Source organism: Strongylocentrotus purpuratus, unplaced genomic scaffold (assembly GCF_000002235.5).
Source record: "Strongylocentrotus purpuratus isolate Spur 01 unplaced genomic scaffold, Spur_5.0 spur5_scaffold_9, whole genome shotgun sequence".
Taxonomy (NCBI): Eukaryota; Metazoa; Echinodermata; class Echinoidea; order Camarodonta; family Strongylocentrotidae; genus Strongylocentrotus; species Strongylocentrotus purpuratus.
This window is the reverse complement of record NW_022145615.1, coordinates 2,240,222-2,264,850: the sequence shown is the minus strand read 5'-3', so window position 1 is coordinate 2,264,850 and position 24,629 is coordinate 2,240,222. Positions and strand designations below refer to the sequence as shown.

Sequence of the window (24,629 nt, the reverse complement as noted above, 5' to 3'; positions counted from 1 at the left end):
AGCCTCTTAATATATTTGACAATCTTTAACGCATCCTTCTTAAACTCCCACCAGGTGTTGGACCGGCGCTCATTTTTGTTGACTGTAGCGGAAGCAACCCATGTCTGAATGGAGGTACCTGTGAGAGCGAAGCATGTACATGTCTTGAGGGATTCAGTGGAGATTTGTGTGATACTTTTTCAGGTATGTAAATCTATTGTAACATACATTATAGTGCTTTTGAGATTCATTGTATGTGTCAAATAAGAGTTTGCTTTAAAAGAAAATAACATTTACTTAATAATAAAAGATTAAAGTGACTTGGTAACATTGTTGAAGGTTGATGAAAAATCTGCCTCCTTTTTGTATGAAATGTTACTAATCATATTCCTTCTACTGTACTAACCCTCTAACATGCAAAAAATCCTGAACAAATTCTCAAACCACAAAGATATTTATGGTTTTCTTTGAAGGCCACACTGTGCGACACTTTAAATTCTTTCAATACTTAAATGTCTGGAAATTTGTGAACAAAGCCTATTTGAAAATTCATTCATTTGAAAATTAATGTAAAAAAGTTCTTTTTGTCTTCATACTATAAAAATTAATGATAAAATGATTGTCATGTTATGTTTGTATCGTGACTTTAACCTCCTAATATATTTCAAGATTATTGTTCTAACTTATAACCTAGTCTACCTGCTTTCTAATTTGAAAATCTTTAACACATCTTTCTTAAACTCTCAGCTGTTGGACCGGCACTCTCTTTCGTTGACTGTAGCGGAAGCAACCCATGTCTGAACGGAGGTGTCTGTGAGAACTTGGCATGTACATGTGCTCCAGGATTTAGTGGAGATTTGTGTGATTCAGGTATGGAAGTCTATTGTTACATACATTAAGTGCTTTTAAGATTCATCCTACCGGTATTTGTCAAATAGGATTTTGCTTTAAAATGAAATAACATTTACTTGATAGATTAATGTGATTATTGTGACTTTAACCTCTTGATATATTCAGAGACCATCATTCTAATGAAACAAAAATTAATTCATTTGAAAATTTATATAAAGAGTGTTTCGACCTCATGCTTTATCTAATGCGCCATTATTTAGAGGATATGTGTGTGTGTGTGTGTGTGTGTGTGTGTAATTGGGTTTTACAGATGTGTATCAATCAGTTATGATTATTTACCTCTGGGACTGACCTTTAACGTCACCATCCGCAAGACGTGACCCAGTTCCGAAACGGGGTCCGCCTGAGCCAGTTTGTAGGCGGTTCTTCAGATCTGCTGCAGATCAACTAATTTGTCAGCAGTGACAAATTCCATTCTGGTTTTATTTGCTTTTGTGACAGTAAGGTTACCTCACAGAAATGTGTACATATTTTATTTTTTAGAGCCATTTTGGAGCTTCCATACTGAAGAAAATTGTGCTCTGCTTCCATGTACGGTATTTCTTCTTCATTAATTCATTGTACATGGTTATTCTAGTTAAAACAGGAAAGTTCTCATAGGGGTTGGGTTGAAAAAAAGGGTTCAGAAAATGGGGAATATGAATGAAAAAAACATTGTGTACAAATATCTGTTACACAAGTACTGTACAGACAAATATATCTTAATATAGGTTTTATGACCCGATTGAGCTCTGACCTTGTTTGTTAAGATGATAGTAAAAGAATCCTGGGAAGTCGTAGGTCTCGTGTCTCCCAGCTATTGTTATTAGTCATCGTATTTTAGAAAGTTAATAGAAAATAATTAACCCAGATGTGAGATTGGATTGAGGTCACAGGAAGTTACAACCTGGACGGACATTCAGACAAACGTCACCAGACACCACAAAAACCTCAACTGTTACAAAATTGAACGGTCATCCGAGTACTTCCCGCAAAGTGTAAGATTAACAGATTCCTCTGGTCACCGCGAAACCCTTGATACAAGTGATAATTAATACAGGCCTGATAATTACCCAGAGTAAATCAGTTTTCTGATTTTTGGGGATATTTTTTTTTAATTCTTCCCGATTTTACCCCTATTCTCCGGATTTTTCCCTTATTTTCCCTTATTTTCCCTTATTTTCCCTTATTTTCCCTATTTCCCCTTATTTTCCCCATTTTCCCCATTTCCCCCTAATTTTTTCCCAATTTCTTACTTGAAAGGGGGGGGGGGGAATGTATTTGATGCCATTTTTATTTGCTGAATCCTGTTTTAGTTTTTTTACTCAAGGGGGGACGGTTGAAGAAAAAAAAGAAATTTAGTGCTCACTATTACCCCTGTTAATATTTCTTGCCTTTTCCTGAACTTCTGAAAATTAGACCCTTTGTTTCTTTACCTAGCTACATTTTGTTTATCTGCTAAGTTAAAAGAATTCAAAAATATTGATTTCAAAGGACTACCCCCAAACCAACTGGGCATTTAACAATATTGTAACCACAAGCCTTCAAAACATTTCTGCTCCTGGTATAGACAGGGTTAATGTGTTGGTGGGTGAGAGAGAGTGGGAATAGAAACTGTGGTTAGGGAAGCAAGAGATTGGGCCGAGGGGGAGGGCCATGTCCGGAGCTAGGGTTACTAGGACTACTAAACAACTGACCTGGACAACGGGCTTTCTGTTGACACCTCTAAGCTCCTATCAGTCTTGCGTAGATCCTACGAGGTGCGTAACCTACACCCACATGTAGTTCGGTTGCGTTAGCCATGCTTGCTCACTTCGATTTATTCTACCAAAGAATCTTTTTATAAATATATACATAGCTGACAACCTTTCCTGTATTTGTTTTATCATGGACAAGTTACAATGAAAAACACATTTCAAGTGTAGGTTTCTGGTAATAATGATGTGATTACAACCCCCCCCCCCCAAAAAAAAAGTGCATATACACCATTTCAGTGTATGTGCCAAAAGTGTATCTCAGTGTATTATATGATATGATAAGAAGTGTTTTCCCTGAACTCTCATAATATTCTCCAAGGTGCTATTTTGTTCTTATTGTTCTAACACAAGTACACTTTCCTGTCAACTCTGATTTCATCTATCAGCTTAAGATGTTTCATTCAAACTTATTCAGCTCTGCCAACCCACTACATGCAGTATATTCATACAGCCAAAACACACTATTAATTCTCATAGGATCTGAAATTGGGTCAGGAATTGAAAGGTCAGCTGTTGACCCCAATCCTCTGGCCATTCTTGAATGATCATTGTCCTTCTTTCCCTAGCCCGTCAGTAGCAGTAAGGTCAAGGTGCTTGACATGACCTTAAAGTGTTGGTGATTGACCCCAAACAGGAGATCACCTGGTTCCAGGTGACCTTTACAAACCTTGTCCTTCACCAGTTGACTACATAATTATATAAACACACTTCATAAAGCACTTGTTTAGTTTAAGGGGTTCACGCAGTATATGTATTACCGGTATACAAATATTTAATGCTCCTAGGTTTAATGTAACAATATATATAAAAAACCAAGTACTTCTGAATTTCCTGAGTAATGTCATATTTTACTGAGGTTGTAGGCCAAGGTAGAAATATAATTGCACAAGGGAAAATCATCTAATGCACTTTTTTACATGTATTTAAAGTTGCTATATAGCGCACTCATGCACCCATAACAAAATATTGAATGTCATGTGAGGGCTTCTCTGCCAATAGAATGCTCGCGAGCAAACACTCTATGTTATGTTATGAAATACAACATGCAACATGCTTCTTCTACACCCACCCCCCTCCCCTTGCAAAAAAAAAAGACCACGCCGCTCCTGTCTCTCTGTTTCTGTCACTGGCATAATGAAATTGTTGGTCTTTAGAGTAAAGCTGACCCTGACCTAATGTACTTCTCTACTGTGTTGTTTAGCAAAGAGAGAGTGGGAGGCACTGTTGATGGTTTCATATTTGGATCAGTTTGTTGTTGTTTCCAAGCGTAATTGATTTTGCATGAGATCAGGCATGAAATTATTTGTAGGTGTTCGTTTATACTGAGTTTGTTTAAGAAAGGGAGTGTGCCGGCACCATGACAACTTATGTATACAGCTATACATAGGTACACATATGGTTACAATACAACTATACCAATACCATAACGCTAGCAGAGGAAGAATCTAGATGTAGAAATGAAGATTTAGTTAAGATTTGATGTAAATGTACTTGGACTTGCAAAATTTGTTGAATGCTTTTTTTTTGGCGATAGAAGTTTGATGCTGATTGACTTTAGCTACATGGCCAAGTTTTCTTTCCCACTGGACTTAGATAGGGCACTGCTTTTAGAGGAGGCATATACAATTTCATGAACACCATCCACTGAAATATTTGTTCTGTATATCACATTATTTCATTGTAATTGAATAAAGACAGTTCCTACAAAATATGTCATTTTTCTTATTTCTTCACTATTTTTCTTTCCTTTACTTTCTTCATTTCCTTTTCATTACTCATTCCTGCTCTTAAATTTCTTTCCCTCAGTATTTTATCTTCATTTTCTCCTCTATTTAGCTCTCTTTCTCATTTTTGAACCCAAAGTATAAAAATAATAACTATCCAGACTGTACAAGCTTGTGATTATGTGACATGTTCTTATGAAGTCCTTTTTTTTTTTCTACAGTTGTTTGTCCAATGGTTACAGCTACTACTCCGGATGACGTCGGACAGATTCGAACAATCATTTGTGATTTTGACCACAGTAAGTACTCACTGTCACCATTTCCCACTTACTCCAATACCTATGTCAAAAGCCTTACTCAAACCTAAAGTGTTAAACCGCCTATAAAGAGGCGCTGCAACAAAATGAAATGACAATAGCATAGTGTGCTTCACTTATTTTATATATTCACGCCCACAAATATGCAGGTCTGAAAGTAAATTGGAATAAGCAGACCTGATAAAAACCCGATTTAAATCGGTTTCCTGATTTTTTTTGTGGATTTTTTCCGTTATTTCCCTTATTTTCTCTATTCTTCCATATTTTTCCCAATTTTTCTAACTCAAAGGGTGGGAATGTTGTTAAATGCCATTTTTCCCCCCAATCCTCTTCTCTTTTTTTTTTTAACTCAAGGGGGGGGGGGCGTGGTTAGTGCTCACTATCACCCCTGAATAAGACATAAGTTATGAAACTGAATATTGTACATCAATTTATTCATGATAATGACAATATATACACTGATCAACCTGTTAAATATTTAGGAGTATCTGTAGGCGAAAAGAAATAAAAATGATTACAAGATTTAAACTGGAATTTAAAAAATTGACAAAATTCGAAATGTATTCAATATGGGGAAAATGAGAGATCTTACTTTTTAGGGTGGGATAATTGTTTTGAAAATGTTGTATACTGCAACTGTTGTTCCAGTGCCAAAACATGTTATACATATATTGAATAGACTATTGTTTTGTTTCTAATGGAATTCCAAAAAAGAAAGATTAAATAATAACTAACCAGACTGAACAAGCTTGTGATTATGTGACATGTGCTTATGAAGTCCTTTTGTTCTTTCTACAGTTATTTGTCCAGTGGTTACAGCTGATACTATGGCTGACAACAAAGAGATCGTTTGTGATTTTGACCACAGTAAGTACTCACGGTCCCCAATTCTCACTTGCTCTGATACCCATGTCAAATCCTTACTCAAACCTAACGTATCAAACCGCCCTATAAAGAGACGCCGCAACAAAATGAATATGCGCGCAGTGTGCTTTGCATTTCTTTATATCTACACCGATAAATATTTAAGTACGCTTAGGGAACTTCGTTACTTTTTCACTTAAATTGGTTATATTTATCCACGACGTTTATCACATCATGTGGGAGCCATGCCTAATTCCTTGAAAGTCTACCACTTTTGCAAGAATGCTAGATTAGTTTGTCTGACCCCTTCCTAATTCCTTGGTTGGTTTTGTGTACAAACTTTATCACTAGGTCAATCATTGTCAAAGACACTTTGATCAAGATACTGAATTATATTGATGTTCACCCCTTAAAATTTTGTAACTATTAATCTGTTCACATACGAAGATCTCACATACTTCTTTTGTGTGTACAGCTGCTAATTCAAGCTTCATGTATGGATGTGCCGGAAATACTTATTTTTGAACTCATCATGTTTGTTTGACAGTTTTCATCGTCAAGATGAGGCTTGATGGACGAGCGAAGATTCTGAATGATTTGACAACTTCTGTAAACCCGTATGCATCTGAACGTCCCATCTTTGGATTTATCTCAAATGATGTCTGTAACGTTGAGCTGACAGGTGAGATATATCTAAATCATCATCGGCTTAGAGACTGAAGTGGTTTTTAATAGAATCAATGCCCTTCTGGCTTTTAACAAGGAATGTAATTGGAATGAGTGATATTGCACGGTTGGTATCTGACCTAAAAAGAATCAGGAAATACCTTTAAACTCTTGTATTATGCATTTCGATGAAACATGTTGTTGTAGTTGCTTGCTCAGTATTACTAACTTTGACATTTGGCATGTTTTTTTTTTAATAGTAAACACATAAGTGAAATTGGAGATAGCTAATCAATGAATGTAAGTTTACTTAATAGGTTTTATAATCCTCATGTGTCCATGTAAATGTATGTTTGAATTTCACATCTGTATCAAATTCTTCTCATACTACATAAATAGACAATACCCATATTCAGACTGCCGTGAGCTCAGGAGGTTTGAAAACCCCTTACGCGCAATCAATATTGTCAAAATTCATGTCAGAAGGTGCATAACGCTCTAGTAAACTCACAGTAAACATGGTCATGAATTTTCATGTACTAATGATTCTTCTTTACCTTTTCTCTCCGCAGAGGAACGCTACATCCTGTTCATGGCTGGAGAAGCCGTAAATATGCCTGGCAAAAAATTCACACTTGACCACACCGTTCTTGCAATGCCCATGACTGGTCACATCAAGAACGAGATCCATGAACTCTGCTCTGTTGCCTAAAGAGGTCCCAAAAGATAACCTTGAGGGATTACAGTACATCTTACTCCACATCTATCTATGGCTCCATGAATGTATTCTCATTGTCTCATCCACCAGTTGATGTCTGGAGTTAATGAAAAAGAACATTTAGCTCTAAGAAGATGTAACATTTCCATGGAGAATTTGTGCAACAATACTTTCTTAAAACTACCAAATATGGTATTATTACGTATGAATAAAATAAAATGAACTTCACATAATTTGACATATGTCAAACTGTACATGTAATTGTGGTACGTCAATCATTAGCGAGGTTTTTTATTGTAAGAGAAGACTTGGTTCTTTCAACACTTGCAGGGCATTGTTAGAAATACATGTGCCTTTCAGTTTTTCACTTGTACAGTATATTTTTTCATTGCACATCTTTTTATGGGCACACAGTCAAATGCATTTTAAAAGAAAATTCACCAATTTTATGAGCAATTCAATTAATAAGAGTCTGTTTTAATGCTTGTAACTATGTCTATAAATACATGGTATCCCAAACCCTTTTACAAAAAGCTGTGATTAATATACATACATGTATTTTTACTCTCCATTTTGTAAAACCTCTGGCCCACTTTTTTTCTGCCTCTCACCCCTTCACCTCCCCCTTTCCCCCTCCCCATCTCCCCCTCCCCCTTTCCCCCTCCCCCCTCCCCATCTCTCTCCTCTCACTGTATCTTATTGAAGATTGTAGATATGTACATTTATGTGGGAGTGTGAAAATCATCAAATTTTGCAATAAATGCTTGTCGGCTTTATTTTGAAAGCTATTTTCCCTATGTACCTTTTGAATAGATGATGAAGATGATAAATGAATAATAATGCTGCAATGAAAATCGGAAGTGAGTGTAATTATGTTCTTTCTGTGACGAGGTAGTAACTAATTTATACAATGTCATATAAAGTACATGTACATGTATGTATGATGAGCTGGAACCAAAATGATGTTACATGTAAAAGTTATAAAAGTCCTTCACGCACTTACAGCAACCTTTTTCTATTCTAAGCCGATGACAATATGCCCATTTTGTATGATCGTCCTGTGGGGAGTATTCAAGTTTTGTGGGTTTTTTACGAAGATGTGTTGTTCCAAACTTCCATTCCATTTTGTACCATGTAAGGATGTATCGTCTCTTCTGCAAACCTTCTGTAAACTGAAGGATACTCATATTAAATGGAAGAGAGTTATAGCTCACAACACAATCATTTTGAGTCAAGTTGTCTCTTCTTTTGTTCCGATATTCTAAGCATAATAGAAGGCGTTCATGTGTGGAATGTAAACCGTGCATCTGGTGGTATGTAGAGAGAAAAAACAATTGGACAGTAATGTAAAGAACAATGTGATAAACACCAATAAATCCTTACAGATTTTAACCTCCTTTTATCGCATGGTACAATATTTTTGAACTACAAATCATTGTTTTTCTTGAAACCGAAATGTTTTATTATGCATGTAGTTTCAAGTCCATGAAAAATCGACACTCCCTTGATTTTCTGTTCCATACCAAGACGGCAGAAATATATGTAGCTGCTATAATTTCATAAACACATGGACAATCATCTTGAAAATTTTCATCTACAATTTTCTTAATATCATGACATACATTTGTATCAAAACATTCAAATACCATGATTATGATTTGCCTAATGAAAGTGATATGTGAGAAAAGAAGAGCTCTTTGTACATGTTTCTCTCATTTTACCCTTTTTTTCCCTCAATCTTTCTCGTTTTATTTCTCTAGTCTTTCTTTTTCTCCCATACACACATTTCTCTTTCCCTCACCCCCTCTCCCTTTTTCTCTTTCTCTCCTTCCCAGCCGCTAACCTAGTTATTCTCTCTCTCTCTCTCTCTCTCTCTCTCTCTCTCTCTCTGTGTCTCTCATTGAATACCATCATGCCTGTGATGATAAATTAATAATTATAGCTTCTGCTTCTGTTACCTTCACCTCTCTCTCTCTCTCTCTCTCTCTCTCTCTCCGTGCCTCTTTCTCTTTCTTTTGGAATTCGATTGGGGGACATTTGCTACATCTCTATCTCTATAAATTGATAATTATACCTTCTGCTTCTGTTACCTTCACCTCTCTCTCTCTCTCTCTCTCTCCGTGCCTCTTTCTCTTTCTTTTGGAATTCGATTGCGGGACATTTGCTACATCTCTATCCACATTTAACATGTAACAACAAGGACACATGGGCACTTTTGAAAAATAAATCAATGGCAAAATATTAAATAATAGATAGGACATTGATAAACTGCAAGAATTAATTTCATCTGAAATTGCAATTTTTTAATAAAAGTTCCTCAGTTGCAAGCATGCAGACTGCATTTAGCCGTGTTTGTAATGCTGCACATGATAACTTGAACAAAACAAATGTTATTTCAATTAAGTGAACTTGTATAAACCGCACGAAATAATGATTGCCCTATTTGGCACCGCTTTTTGGATTTATGTCAGTCTAAATTGTCTCCTTGAAATCATTAAGCTTCCGCTTGTAATCAACGTAAACAAAGTGATACATTAAAACACGATTTGTTCATTTCCTCCATTGTAAAACAAGTGGAGTCTGATGGTCTAGCCAAGTAATTACCTGTTTGATTGCTGTGTAGAATGAGCAATAACCATACATCAATAAATCAACAATCATTTCATATATTATGCTCCTACAAACTTTATTTTTATTGGAAATAAGTAGCTCAAATATCTTCAAACATAACCATGGCAAAGTTACATAAACACTAAAATTGTGCGAATGATAAACAGATGAAAAAGAAAGAGAAAAAGAATGGTAAGAGAACAAGAAAAAGAGGAAGAAAGAGGAGGGGACGAGGAGAATAGGGAGAGGGGGGGGGGGGGGAAACAAATTGTTGTCGTCTCATCAATATTATGTCCCCCCCCCCCCAGGCGCGTACCCAGGGGGGGGGGGGTTTGGGGGGTTAAACCCCCCCTTCAATATTTTTATGTGTGTAAACCCCCCCCAAAAAAAAACTCCCCTAAGACCCCCCCCCCCCCCATTTGTTTTTTTTTTTTCATTTATTTTTTTTAATTATTAAAATATAAAAAAATAAAAAAATCACCCCCATGGCTGACCTAAAACAGGTGACCTTACCCCCCAACGGGGCAAAATGTCAAATTTTCAAATTTCGAGACAAAAAAAAAAATGTCCTCTTACCCCCCCCCCCCCCCCCCCCCCCCCCCCCCCCCCCCTCATCGATTGGAGAAATAGGAAAACATGGGATAAGGAGAAGAAACGAGAACACGAATGAGAAAAGTAGATTATGAGACCACTCTAGAGCACCGATAGATAGCGTTATTAATTGGCATGAGCATTGTTTGATATCTAAATACTAAACTTCTTGAGTATAGGCCTACGTGAGATGCCAATTATGTTTACACATACAGTAGCTAATGGTTTATATTGTTCCTCTTCCTATCTATCTTTTTTGGTTTTGGTCACATTTAAACTTACATAACACGAGTCATTCACGGTCAACAGGTCGACATTAATTTCCTAGTTCATGGATAAATGATGTCGGGATGTAATTTTCGATAAACAACAAAATAATGAAGGTCACTTTTACAGCTACTGGTTCAGAACTCCCATGTTGTAACACGTCTGCCATAGCTTATTGCCCGGCCTATTCTTTAGTAATTACTGTACCGACATTTTCTCCACGAAGGCTGTAGTTAGCGTTAAAAAAAGAGAGAGAATCTTTTTCGTAACAACTAGAAAGCGTTGCATTTCGCATATATACATGCTTGTGAGAATTCAAAATTTACTTCTGCCTATTGCGTCACGAGAAGCAATAGATATATTTATTATTCAACATTTCTAAATGTTTTCACCTGTGATTCTGTCACGGGTGAATCAAATACATGTATGTCGGAAAGGATACAATCAGGGAGATGAAAGAAAGGAGTGGAAACTCCTGTAATTTATTCAAACGCATTCATGAGTTCTAAAGCGTAACAATGAGATGTGTAACATTCTACTTGGCTTTGAAGTTCCATGCTCCAAGCCGCGCTTCCACTGCGGGGAATTTCGGAGGCCAGGCACCAGTTATCACATTTATTACAACATATCAAATTACCGGCAAAATTTCAGTGTAAATTATAAACTTTATATGGGGATTGTATTAGAAATAGTGCATCAAATAATTTTTCAAATTCACAACCCCGCCCTTTTCTATAATTTGTGTGCCAGAGTTGGTAAAAGAAAAATAAGATCTTGAAAAAATTCTATATTTTAGGATGTTAATTTTAATTTGTGCATGTTTTAATGTCCCGTTATTTAATCCATGATTTACAATCTTCGATAACTTTAAGTTTGCTAATGCGTTTTTTTTGTGTGTATTTTTGCAGTTGGAAAACTGAATGGATGAAATTGTCAAGTTTGTGCTCGCTTGTTCTACTCATTACACATTCAACAATTTATTGATGAGAATTCATTGAAAGGGATAGCGAACAGTTGCTGGGATACCATTTTCTGATGTATATATAGAAATTCTAAATCCTGAAATTTCATGCGTTCTTTTATCTCACAACCTGGTCAACAGTTGCAGATTAGCGCATAACTTTTCGGCGGCTTGGAGCATGGGGTCAAAGGAAAGCGATTCTACTCCTTTCTTTCACCTCCCTGATACAATGAACACAAATACAAATCAAAAGCACAATTATTGATGTTGGTCAAAAAAAAGATTGACGTTATGACGATATGGTGATTTTACGACACCCTCTCACACCCCCAATCGAAGCTTTGTCGTATCCTTCATAATTTTATATATATCGTAGTGCCCCCGCGGCCCCGTTAATTATTACGGGACCCACATTACGTCACAGCTACCCGTAAGCGTAGTTCTTTCTGAGTAATTATTTTTCGAGCGGTATATGGCCTACCTGTATAAAGTTGATATAGGCTATAAATCACGCAATGATTTAATAAAAATCATCTTGGAAGCAATCAATACTCATGCCAAAGAGGGGGGGGGGATGAAATAATACTTGCTCTTCGACAATACCGAGAAGTTGCAAATACATGTACATAATGAACGGGTGTATATCTCCTTGTGTCAGCATGGTTGTATAAAACAAATAATGAATGTTTTTCATTCGTTCAACAGTGTGAATATTTTCATTCGTTGAAAGATTTACGTTAATTCTATATCAACTCGGCTGACGCCTCGTGAAAATAACCATTCATTATTTGTATAATATTTATGCGCGATACGATTTACAATGATTAAATGATGAATTGTGAATATACTGTATATTGTGTATACTTTTTTAAGGTAGATACTTGGGAATGCGTACAAAACGCCACACTCAAACGAAAAAAAAGCCCTTTATCTTACTGAGTCTGCTTTCCTTCCTAATCAGGCACTCAACAAAACGCTAGACATCTTTATTGACCGGATTTCCTCTTGTTTCTAACTGGTCTTCTCAGAACTTACATAGATAAGATTGGTCCAGCAATTAACCGAGGACAATTAATTGCGGACATCACGTCAAAAGAGATAACATTTGTATTCAAATAAATGCGCATTCATGCTCACACAAATGGACGTTTAATTAATAAAAGGCTCGGATCCATTTTCGGGATTAGGGGATGTAATGGGGGCAAACAAATTAATTGGTACAGCACTATGGGTAAATATATACACACAATATATACATACATAGATCCCGCATGAATAGACGCCCCTTTCACTGTCGCTGTGGCGTAGCACGGATCCACACATCGAGCGGGGGAGGGGCAACGCAAACACGGGGGGTGGGGGGGGGGGGGTGAATAAAATGCAAGATCAAATGGTGGGTTATAGAGGGGGTCGTAGCATATTCTTTTGATGCCATCGCTCCCCCCCCCCCCTCCCCGCCTCTATTTTCATCTCTCCCTGACTCTCGGTGTTCTGTTTTTCACGCGTGATTCGATGGGTAGGTGTGGGGCATTGTTATATGATACTGTCATGTTTCACGAACTTTATAGACGGGCAAGAGAGAAAAAGAGAAAGATAGAGAGCCAGAGAGCCAGAGAGCCAGAGAGTAGAAACTAGATAATTAAACAGATATGACTATTCTCAGCATGCTATCCAAAATATCTTTAAAGACGCATTCAATTACAAGTCAAACAATACAAAAAACCTAAAGAAGGCAGAAAATTGCAATTAGAGAAGTAAAGAAGAAAAACAGATGAGGAGACCGGGTGGAAGTTTTATGAGGAACGTTTTAGTAAAGCCCCGGGAGTAAAGCCCAGTTGGCAAACTATGTATATTACCCGGTTGCTGACCCTAATTATGTTGATATGAATATTATACATACCTCCGATTGCCACTGGTGTTATGTTTGCGGTAACGCCATCCTTAAACTTTGTTTAGAGACGGAAACCCTAGTCCGTCTCTCCCCTATTAAAACAAAATAGTCAGACATGGCGGAAATAAATACAGCCGATTTCTGGTTCTTTTGGTTATTTCCTGCTCTTTAGTGACAGGTATCACTAGACACTTATTTACACTGATAATTATCCGAGGAAATAAAGCCCACGCTCTGCCCTTTAATGTTGTGATTAACGTCGCTAATCTAAATCCGATGTGCACCACTAGACTTGATACTCTATCAAATTTTGATTAATTCTAAGAATGTTGATATGAATGGAATTGGGCAACTCCTCAATGGCAAAAGATTGGCAAAAGTGGAAAGCTAATTTTGAGGGAAAAAACTATTGTCTCAAATGGTAAATACATCTAAAAGAGTGATTTTTGAAAGTTAAAACACAAACATATGCCACAATTTTATGAATAATTCCGTTACCGAGACGATTTCAATTTCTTAGATTTTCTTGGCTAAGAAAATGATAGCAAGTGCATTGTCTGACTCGCAAAATATCAGTAGCCAACACCTGACGACTAAGATTAAAAGTGTACTGTGTCACGCATATAAGTTAGATAAAAGAAAATGGATGGAATTATATCAACGCCCATATGGAATTACTCATTTTGGGCATATATAGTCGGAAACAAAAGGTTGAAAAGTGAGAAAATAAAGATAAAAACCCATTCTGCCACCATAAGATGCAGACAATCTGAAAAAAATAATGAAGGCCGTCGGAATTCCCGAAATAATCTAAAGAAAAAGGGAAACTCCGTTTCGATGTCAAATAAACTTCGTTGGACAAAATCTAGTTTCTTAGCGAAGCACATTTTCCCTTTTTGGGGACTTCTTTTCTTTTTAAATGAACGTGGTCAGCGGTAACCATTATTCTCCAACGATTCCTCAAGGTAATATGTAATTCGTTGAAATTTAATTCATAATATATACAAATGTGTCACTGGAATCAGCTGTATTCAACCTTGATTAGGTTCTCATCTTTCTTCCTTTTGGTCCGATAATTATTTGTCATTCTTTCTTGTACCTTAACCCCCCCCCCCCCTTCACGAGCAAACTAATACATGACTTCAGGTGTGTCTCTTTGTCTGTCCGTCTCTCTCTCTCTCTCTCTCTCTCTCTCTCTCTCTATCTGTCATCTTTTCTCTCTCTAATCTCGCCCTTTCCTCCTTATTCTATCTCTCGCTCTGACTTCGACCAGTCCCCCTCTCTTTTTCTTTCTACCCCTCTTTCTCCTTGACCCCATTTTGTCCCACTTATCCATCTGTAACTACCCATCCCTTTATTCTTTCACTTCATCTCTCTTCATCACTTCTCTTCCATTCTTTATCACCTTGCCTCTCTCCTCATCTCATCATCTCCCTAATCACTGTTCATATGTTAGCGATCTTCGTCCCGCGCCCATCTCTCAAAGGATTGTGAATGAATAAATCTCAAAAATGAAACATTTCCATTACCACCCTCCCACGCATGGGTCAAAGAAATACTCCCGTGTGTACGGGAGAGGAGATAGCAATCAAGAAAAAATAACAGTAATTGTGTCGTAAGTTTAAAGGTATAATGCGGATTTATTTCATAATTTCATTAAAAAAAATACATACACATATAGAAATGTTTACAACAATTAATAAATTTATGATATAGTTACAAATAGGAGAGAAAAGGAGGAGGGCAGAAAAAAGATGCAACGGAAGATACATTGAAATAGAATTAAAAGGGTTGATAACAGAACAACATCGAGGGTTCTGTCGAAGCACCAACCCTGTTGATAAATAAAATTCGCAGTTCATAATGTGATAGCATTTCGGTTTTGTCATGTTTAGGCCAATAGGCTTTCATACTTGTTGTTAATTTGTTTGAAACCTTAATTGTGCTTTGTGGGTTAGTGCTATGACCATAATTAGGCAGCACAACAAGTATGTGCACAAAAGATACGTGACGATGTAGGAAGGTGTCATAAACCAAATGACTTTACGAATAGAATTATCTTAATATTTTACGGATTCAGTGTCGAGCGAGTCAAAACTAAATGATGTGCCTATTCGTATTTATCCAATGGTCTTTAAGAAATGAACATATTTATATTACTCAAGTAACCCAAACCATATACACATAAAGCAAATTTATGCAGTAACGAAATTTAAACATTATGTTGCGGATGTTCTTGATTTCTCATCAGTTCTAGGTTTTCTAGCTTTTTTAAATCTCACCTAAGCCTAAGTTTTGATACCAATATATTTCAATACCAGTTGATGACCACATAAACCCGAAGTCAGTCTAATCCGATGTGGAAACGGAAACAGAAGGGCTTGAAGACAGGTGCTGGTAGTCAACCTCAAAACTATCGGATACCAGAGTGGAAGCCGACCAGGAAACACTGATCTGGGACCGGTATCAAACAGAAGGTAAGGTGATAGCTGTCAATATATAACCCTATATACTCACCCTGGTTCAGTGTGCTTCGCTCTGTTTGATGAGATCCATGATTGGACCTATAAAGTACTGCACTAGTTCACAGAGGGTGCTGCATCGGTCGAGGAGTGACAACGGGTGGGTGCGGCTACGTACATAGCCTATCTGCTTTCCAAAGTGCTAAGCCTAGACCTGGAACTGGTGGACAGATTCTTTTTAGTTGAGGACTGGAAACCCATGGCAGCAAGATGAGAGTTATTTTGTCGTTCGCGATTTGTTTGGCGGCAGGGAGCCTGTCCCTCGCTCAAGATAGTGACTGGTGAGTTAATTATCCTAATTAATTGATTGATTTATTGATTCATTAATTCATTTTATTGAATATTTTCCATTCAGTCGGATACCTAAATGCGATGATACAATATGTAATAATGTATAAATACCAATATTTTATTACACTAATTAAAAAGTTCTGAAATACTAATCTATAATCAAAATTTATGTACTAAATTTGCGTTATATATCATTTAAAGTATCTTTATTAAAAGTATTTTCATTTTTCTGAGGAAGTGATTTGATTTGATTTGATTTATGTTGTGGTGTTACGGTTATTGTGTTTAATTCATTTGACTTCCAATCATAGGGTTGAGGGTTCGAATCCCAGCCCGGCTCTCATTTGACAAGGCATTAACTCATATTTGCCATTCTTTACCCACATGTAAATGTGTACCTTATAAAGTTATAATTATGATTGAGCACTAGTTACCTTTGCGGTTCATCTTTAACTTGAGTAATAATGACATCATGATCGCTTGTCCGAATATCATGCTTCTTTGCGAGCGGGCGAAGCGAGCGAGGAACAATTCGATACATTATTATAATGAAAAACGTAGTTTTGTCACACGAGATTTAAACAACCATTAAAGACTGCCCGTCTGTATTTCCAAATTGTGGGTGTATAAGTGAACTTCTGGGCAGTGAATATACGAAATGAATACAGCCTAAACTTTGACCAAAAGAAAGAAGAATACATGGAGTTGTTGAAAGGTTATCGCACAATAGTAGTTTTAATAGCTGTGCAAATCACTATTTTAGAGGTTCGCACTATGATATTTTAGATGGCCGCCCTGCCCCCACCCTTAGAAGTAAAGCTCACATCAATGAAACTGCCATCATTATTGTGAAATTGGCATGTCAATGTAGCATGATTTAGTTATAGTTATTTGTTCAAATGATTATTAGCCTACTCTTCAGTTGCATCCAACATTGATCAATTCTTTTCCTTTATTACGAATAACATATATATATATATATATGTCATTGATGAAAAAAATATCCTTGGCACACAATATTACAGGAAAAAATTACAAAAACTATAGTTTTCAAACATTGGGAACATTATTATGCTAACACTGGCTTGCATAGTGTAGGGACGTTGGCGCCGGTTATAATAGGGGCTTCTAACACTTTTAAAAGATTCGATATAGTATTAAGTTTTGTACACTCAATCTAATATTTAGAAACGAAAGGGAGATCTACTTCCAATACCCACTCTGTATTTAAACGAACTGGAGCCTATATTGAGCATTCAAAGTACTAACAGTTTTCGAGCGATTTATTGAAAAAGCAAACCTTTCGAATAAAACCGATCAACGCACCGTATCGAGTTTGACATTAATGATGGAATCCCGGTGGAATCCGCCGTGTAGCTGGCCTTCCAATTGGAAAGTGGAGGGGGGGGGGGGGGGGGGGAGAAAAAAAAGACCAAAAACAACAACAAAAGATAAAACGAAACAAACAAAAACGAAATGCCTAGCACATTATGTCTATATTAGGCGGAAATTCCACTTCCCCCTTTGGAGGGGATTTCGCCCCCTTTCTTTTAATTTCTGAATACGCCACTCTAATCTCGTTTTATATATCTTTTTAATTCTTATCATACACCCTTTTCTTTTCTTTTATGTTGTTCTTTTTTAAATCTGGGCTATCACATGTAATATCGTAGGCCTCCTGTCCAAAATGAGATTTCATTTTAAGATTTAGTATCCATACATCATTGTGGATTTACGGGTGACTGCAAATACTCTGTTCAGTATTGGCGGACTTAGGCTTATTTGACTGTAAAGGGGTGGGGACATCTGAAGTATGTGTCTTAAATGCCATTTTGAGAGTCATAATATTATGTCTAAAAAACATGTCTTGAAGAAGGGAAAAAAAGGGGGGGGGGTCTCATATTTTGGCCTGGGAAGATGGAACACGTAGTCTGCAAGCACAGACTCTAGTTTGACACTTCACCACAATTCCTAAAGCCTTGAGCAGAGCCTAGATAATTACGTCAGTCTTTGGCTGTGTCCGGAGCTAGCTGCTAAAGTACAGAGTAGTCTCATAGTGCAGACACTGTTACGCACGACGACTAGCTGACAAGGATTTTCGCCTGCAAACTTTAACTATGGAACACAATGTGTATTCATCTGAAAAATAAAGTTAGGGTGCATGTGCCCCTGCCCCCTAGATTTATATACCTCTGTTTAGATATTAAAAATGTAATATGAAAGTATCGAAAGAAGGCCTATTAAAGCAAACAGAGCTCTATGGGGCACTTTACGTGGGATGTAAACGAGTCTGGGTTAAGTAAAGCTTAACGGGGTCACATGTTATCTACTAGTCGATGAAGGAAAAGTATTCATCATACGCCCACTTATGGCTTAAAAAAAGAAATCATTATGATGACTGAAAACTTTGAGATGTGGGCTAGATAAGATTGCCGCTTCCTTCGATTCTTATTGCTCTACATAAAATAGCCCATTAAAAATATGTCTAGGAGTACTTTTTTTTTTATTTTTTAATGTAAGACATTCTCCAGTTTATGGAAAGCAGCATGCCTTGAAATTTTCATAGGATATGCCAATTTCTATTTTTCCATCAATATCATAATCATGTTATCTGCTTAAATTGTTCATCTTTAATTCTTAGCGGATCTTTGACAAATAACTTGCATCCCTTTCTGTTACCACCCTACCTGTATAAATGACGACTTAAAAAGCCCCCCCCCCCCTCCAAAAAAATAAATAAAAAATTATATTTTCAAAAGTGAATTCAATCCACATGTACGGGTATTATTGCTAAGGGAGATGGTCTCTCTTATTTTCCTCTCAAATTTATTACCCCCGAAAATGTATTGCATAATAGCCTGTAACTTAACGTCATAATCATAAATCGCACCAAATAGATGCCGGTATAGATGAATAAAAACAAGAAGAAAATACTATCCAATGAATGGTAAGTTGGAGTTGTAAAATGGGGGCGGGACGGGAGGGGTGTAAGATGACTCTGGAGAAAGGTAACTGCTGTCTTCAGCGGACTTACTGGATATGTCTAGTAGGCCTATTTGAAACGTGTGAATAATTCGATGACATGTTACGAATCCGAACGGCTGAATAACGGTATTGAAATTTGTGGATTTATTTACGGGCACTTAATTCTGGCATCGAAATGTTGAAAACTTTGTCAACTCCCCCTTCTCTTAGTCCAACATAATATAGGCGTAGTAATAAATAAGACAGGGCCGGTGCCGAAATTCTTAAATTATCAATTGGGCAGTCGCAACCTCAAATTGGATGTTTGTTTGTTAATTCTTATAATCTAAATAAGTGTAAAGGCCTATTAATATGATGAAGAAAATGTACTTTCATTTTATTGCTTGCTCCGTTGCTCGCTTTGCTCACTCGCAGATTATGCATGTTAATCGTGCCGCTATGAGAGATGACCCCAGCCCTTTAAAATTTGTCTACTATGGCAATAATCTGCTACTCAATATGGCATTGCAAGCGGACATGCGACACGAATCTATGGGGGTGGGGGTAATATGGGCATTTGATTTTCATATAGGCCCAGGCGCGTACGCAAGGGGGGGGGGGTAACCCCCCTCAATTATTTTTAATTGTAAAAATAAATAAATTCTGTGTTAAAGGAGGCCCCCAAAAAGCGCCCCCCCCCCCAAGCCACTGAACGAAATATCTGACGACGTAATTTTCCAATTTCCGGGGCAAAAAAAAGTGCATATATTAATCCAGTATAATCTAACTTAGGTACTTGTGATACAAGCATAAACATTTTATTTTGATATTGCAGTTTAATGTACTTTTGAATACATTATTGGTAAGAAGCCCTACTAAAACGAACGATGCGCGGAAAAACAAAAACATAAACAAAACTATGAGTTAAATGTTCTATGGTACTTTCCCCTAGGCCTATATAACAAAAACTTTTATTCTGTAAATATTACCAGTTGATACCTACTGGCTTGACGCCTTAACTTTGTCAAAATGATAGATAGATGAAATCATCCAAATAAACTAAACCGTGAAATTGTTATTTTTGACTAACGAGTTCGGATCGAAATCTCTCTGTCAGTACCGGTAGTAGGTGGGTCTTTCATTCACATCATGTGATCTTCAATCTTGACCAATGAAAATGCATTACTGGCCCATGCCATGGACCACGCAATTTAAGGCAGCCCCCAGGCAGCCTCGACCCCTCCGAGCTCCCCTTGTAGCTTACGTGTACCGGCGATCGAGGCGTCCGTCCCATCCGGGCTGGGGGCGGGCGGTTCGACATCGCGGGTACGGCGGGTACGGGCAGTCTGATTTCGAAGCGTTCATTTCCAGTAATCTTAAAGTCATACCAGTTGAAATTTCAAGATGCTAGGATGATTGATCAACAAGGCAAACACATCGATGACAGTGGTATGAGGGTGAGGAATTGTTGTAGCTGAAGTCGTAGAAATATAAACGAACATGATGTTGTCATTTCCCATGTCATCGGATTTCTGAATTTTCTACCCCAGAATTGTTGGGGGAGAGGGCCGAGGGAGGGTGCCGTGTTCGTAGGATAAGTGTTGTAATGTACGAGTGCGAATTCTGCAGCAGGTGGATGGATGGATGGTTTTCGACCGTTTCCGGTGGGGAGGGGGAGGGTATTAAATGAGCTAATGTTCGATCTTTTACTTTGGGACCTTTATTTGCAAAGTTGTAAAATCAAAGATTGCTCAAGAGTTACAGAGCCAGAACCTGCAGAGGCTCATAGGCTAGATCTGATGATTAACAGCTGCATGATGTTGCTTTACAGCATAAAACTAAGAGAAAGAAGGAGAAAGAGGAGAGGCCCGGCCCCCCCCCCCACTCAGTGTTATTTAGGGTACGCATATGCTTGTTCCCTCTTTTTGAAAGCACCCCCTCTTTGAGGACTGCCAACATTTCCGAACCCCCCTTACACGGGCTTTTCCTGCCTTGGAGACCCCCCTAAATCATGAAAAATGCTCAATGTACCCCCCTAAATTCAGAATAATTTCTCAGGAGTCCAAAGAGATGAGAGAAAAAAAAGAAATAACACCCCCTTTTTAAAGAAATCCCCGGGTGAAAAGTTAATACACCCCTTTTTTTGCAATTCTCGGGTCGGACTTTGTCGCACGAAAATTTTGGTAACACGCATGGGGTCTGTCCGTTCTCGGAGTGGGGGGGGGGGGGCCGGGAGGAGAGGTAGACAAATAAGGGAAAGAAGAATAAGAGAAGGAGGAGGATCGAGGAGGGGAAGATGATAAAATTGGTAATAGTGTGAGAGAAATGGTACAAAAATGAAAAGAGTGAAAACATCTACATGTATACCACTGATGTAACTTTGCCATTATAATGGTAACTACCATGGGCATCAATCCGAGCTTGAGCATTGGGGGGGGGGGGTACACAATTACGTGTCACCTTTATAACTGTTCAGCGAGCTTTTACCAAAGATGTTTTGGGAATATCATGCTCAACCCGTCTCAACGCAGTTGGCCCTTTATCGTCCAAATTTAGATAAAAACTGAAAATGCATTGTAGAGGTGGGGGGACGTGTCTCTCCCTTGTGTCCTCCCCCCCCCCCCCCCCCCCGTTTGATGGCCATGGTAACTACCAGCTACCATGACAACATAACTCAACAACCAATCAAGCCATCAAGCCATCACTACCACTATTACTCCACCCTGGACAGCTGTCAACGTAGCTTTTTGGGTGCAACAAATTCAAGATTCAAGATTCAAGATTCAAGGCTTCCATGGACTCGGTTACAAACAATATACATGTAGGAAAGTTGAGATGGGAAATATGGAGGAAACTCCCAATAGCAATGCAGCTATTATTGTATGTTACAAAATGACGTATCAAGCCTTGAATATACCAGTATATATTTTTTTTTGTGAAACTAAATTTTTCTGCAAGTTATTATAATTAATACTTTGAATGTAATTTTTCTTTCAGTGGGGTCAAATTCCTCCTCACAGCCCCCAAGATATTGTTGGCTGGCACAACAGAGAAGATATGCGTGGATCTCCTGAACAGCTCTGCGGTCGAACTTGGCCTTACGCTCGAGACGGACAACTATTTCTGGGGTCCCGGGGATGCTCCTGAGCCAGAGGTGCTCGCTGAAGTGATCTACAGCATGGACTCTGAGAGGGAGTGCTTTGACCTTGAGGTAACCCTTCCTAACCCATTTCCTTTGAACTAATACCGTCTAGGCTTGTGAATCGTGTTTTCTAGCCTCCACTATTATAACCTTGAACTTGCAAGACTGCCCTCCATTCTGTCGGTGCCTGTACTTTCTTGCACCTGGTTGCATGGGTAAACATCCTAAAGTTTGTATGTTGGTGAACGGAAGTGATCCATGTGTTAATGTCATGAATGCGCTTTGGAAGAGGAAGTCCGAGCTATTTTGAATGCCCTGTTGGAGTTGTGGCTCTGAACTTGACTCACGCACATGGCGCTTAGTAAATGTTGCAGGAGTGATAAAATTGCAAAATTTGCTTTAAGTTGCTTTAATTTGCTAGAATTACTCCCATGAACTTGCTAATGAGTTTTGAACCCACTATACATTGTAGGTCATAACTTACACATGGCTTTAGAAGTGACTACTTGTATTTAATATTTTGACATTGAAAGAAAACTAGGCCTAGAGATGATAATAGTTAAAAATGATAGTTGCAATTTGTATAGCGCCTTTCCTACTAGATACAAAGCTCTTTGAGATGCCATTTAGGAGTCAGTGCTAGAATTAAAGTGTATACAAATATGGTTTCGGCATTGGTATGTCTCCAAATTCTGTTTGAATTGTTCTACCGTTGGTGATGATATGTCATTGAAAAGTTGTAATTTTGAGCTTTTTTATCAACTGTCATACAGATTTTCAGGTATTACCGTATTTGCACCATGGTAAAATTATATGTACAGAATAGAATATATTATGACAGGGTGCCACAGGAGGAATTTCTGAGCTATTTAGTGAGATTATCTTGCTTTTTCTATTGACACTGTGACACAACTATTTATACATCAAATTTTGAAATTTTTAAAAATATGATTTATGCATACTGAGATAATCCCTCTTTCACAACTCTACTGATCTTCACGGAGATAAACAGGAGTCACACTGATTATGGTTCAAAAATATGTTTTCACACATGCTGTTATATTTTTGTTTTTAATTGAAGAAAAAGAAAAATTGTTTTATTCTGTTTATTGCATAAATTTAAATTTGTCACCGTTTTCATGTTTTTGATAACTTTTTTGGAATGACAGGCTGGGAATGGTGAATGTTAAACTTGGCAAAGGTAGTGAATTATAAGCCAGGGTTTGGTAGTTGTTTTAACCAGGCAAAAATCTTCGTTCGCGAAGCATTGCCTATAAATATAATGTCCCAACCTCAATTTTTCATCGTATCGAATTGCGTAATGCAGGCGAGACCACCGAGAGCGTTTCCCTTGTTCATTTGATTACTTTTTTGGAATGACGGGTTGGGAATGGTGAATGTTGAACTTGGACAAGATAAACCAGGGTTTGGTAGTTGTTTTTACAGGACTGTTCTCCAGGATATGCAGACTTCTCGTTTCAGAGTCAACACAGAAATTATGTGTGGCAAAAACTTGTTGGCTGACTTGGCTCGGGTGTGAATTGTGCAATTAAACATGTTAAACAAATCAAAATGTTCAGTCGGACATGAGAGGGAGTGATTTTGACCGCCATGCCCTGTCCTTGACTGATGTTTTACTTTCCATGAGAATGCCAGCACCTATCACTCCTTTTTTTTAGGGGGGGGGGGGTGTAGAATGCCCCAAAATCTATTTTAAAAATCTGTTAGTGTCAGATTAGGTTGTAAATGCATTTGACTACATACTTGACAATTATGATTGACAAATTAACCATTTTAATCCATGAAAATGTATTTTTTAAGGGTACTAGTCACTTTTAAACAAATAATTTCTTTACAGCTGGATTGTATGAAATTATAAATGACAAAGCATTACCTTTCATTCTATGGGTTATTGGTAAAGGTTAAGGAATTTACAAAGAAATACGGGATAAACATTATAAAAAAAAACTGTGGTCGGAACCCACATTGGACTGCACTATGTGTGAATAAGGCTTTTAGATTTAACAGTTCACTAGCCGGTCATGCCCTCACTGTGGGACCATCGCTGTGATCTTATAATGACCTTGCCAATCACTTTGTTATCTGTATGTAGTTTCTATTAGTTTCAAATTAGTTGAAATCCTGATATGACTTCCAATTTCCAAACTGAGAACGGTTTGGGAGATATACCAAGCTTTCAGCACTGTTTTTGTTGTCTTTTGTTATTTCCTCGGGGGAAATGCACCCAATGGTGCTCAAATGCTGTGCGTGTGGGAAAAGCAGAATGTTTCCATTCATTGTTTTCATTCATCGTTAATTGTGCAATAGCCTATAATGATATTACTTGAACATGTAGAAAGATAGTTGAAAAACATTGCAAGAGTTCAAGTCTGCAGGAAATTTGTTTCTATTAATCTTTATCCGAGTGAAAGAGGGGAATTTAGACACTAGATTTGTGACTCGAACTTCAATTT

General features: G+C 37.6%; 2 protein-coding genes across 11 annotated transcripts in view; both read left to right on the top strand.

Annotated features, from left to right (window-relative positions):
* LOC757285 overlaps nucleotides 1–7,508 on the top strand; it is a 113,201-nt gene extending 105,693 nt beyond the window's left edge. For 7 of the 10 annotated variants that reach the window (XM_030977023.1, XM_030977020.1, XM_030977021.1 and 4 more), the window contains 6 exons: nucleotides 55–183; nucleotides 727–849; nucleotides 4,573–4,650; nucleotides 5,467–5,535; nucleotides 6,080–6,214; nucleotides 6,771–7,508. In XM_030977023.1, coding sequence (XP_030832883.1) covers nucleotides 55–183; nucleotides 727–849; nucleotides 4,573–4,650; nucleotides 5,467–5,535; nucleotides 6,080–6,214; nucleotides 6,771–6,910 — 674 coding nt within the window. In that variant the 3' untranslated portion in view covers nucleotides 6,911–7,508. The remainder of the gene's footprint in view (nucleotides 1–54; nucleotides 184–726; nucleotides 850–4,572; nucleotides 4,651–5,466; nucleotides 5,536–6,079; nucleotides 6,215–6,770) is intronic. The other 3 variants (XM_030977018.1, XM_030977017.1, XM_030977016.1) reach the window with 3 other exon arrangements.
* Nucleotides 7,509–15,696: 8,188 nt separating this feature from the next.
* LOC594725 (alpha-2-macroglobulin) overlaps nucleotides 15,697–24,629 on the top strand; it is a 43,704-nt gene continuing 34,771 nt past the window's right edge. The window contains exons 1-2 of the mRNA XM_794155.5: nucleotides 15,697–16,039; nucleotides 22,011–22,224. Coding sequence (XP_799248.3) covers nucleotides 15,969–16,039; nucleotides 22,011–22,224 — 285 coding nt within the window. The 5' untranslated portion in view covers nucleotides 15,697–15,968. The remainder of the gene's footprint in view (nucleotides 16,040–22,010; nucleotides 22,225–24,629) is intronic.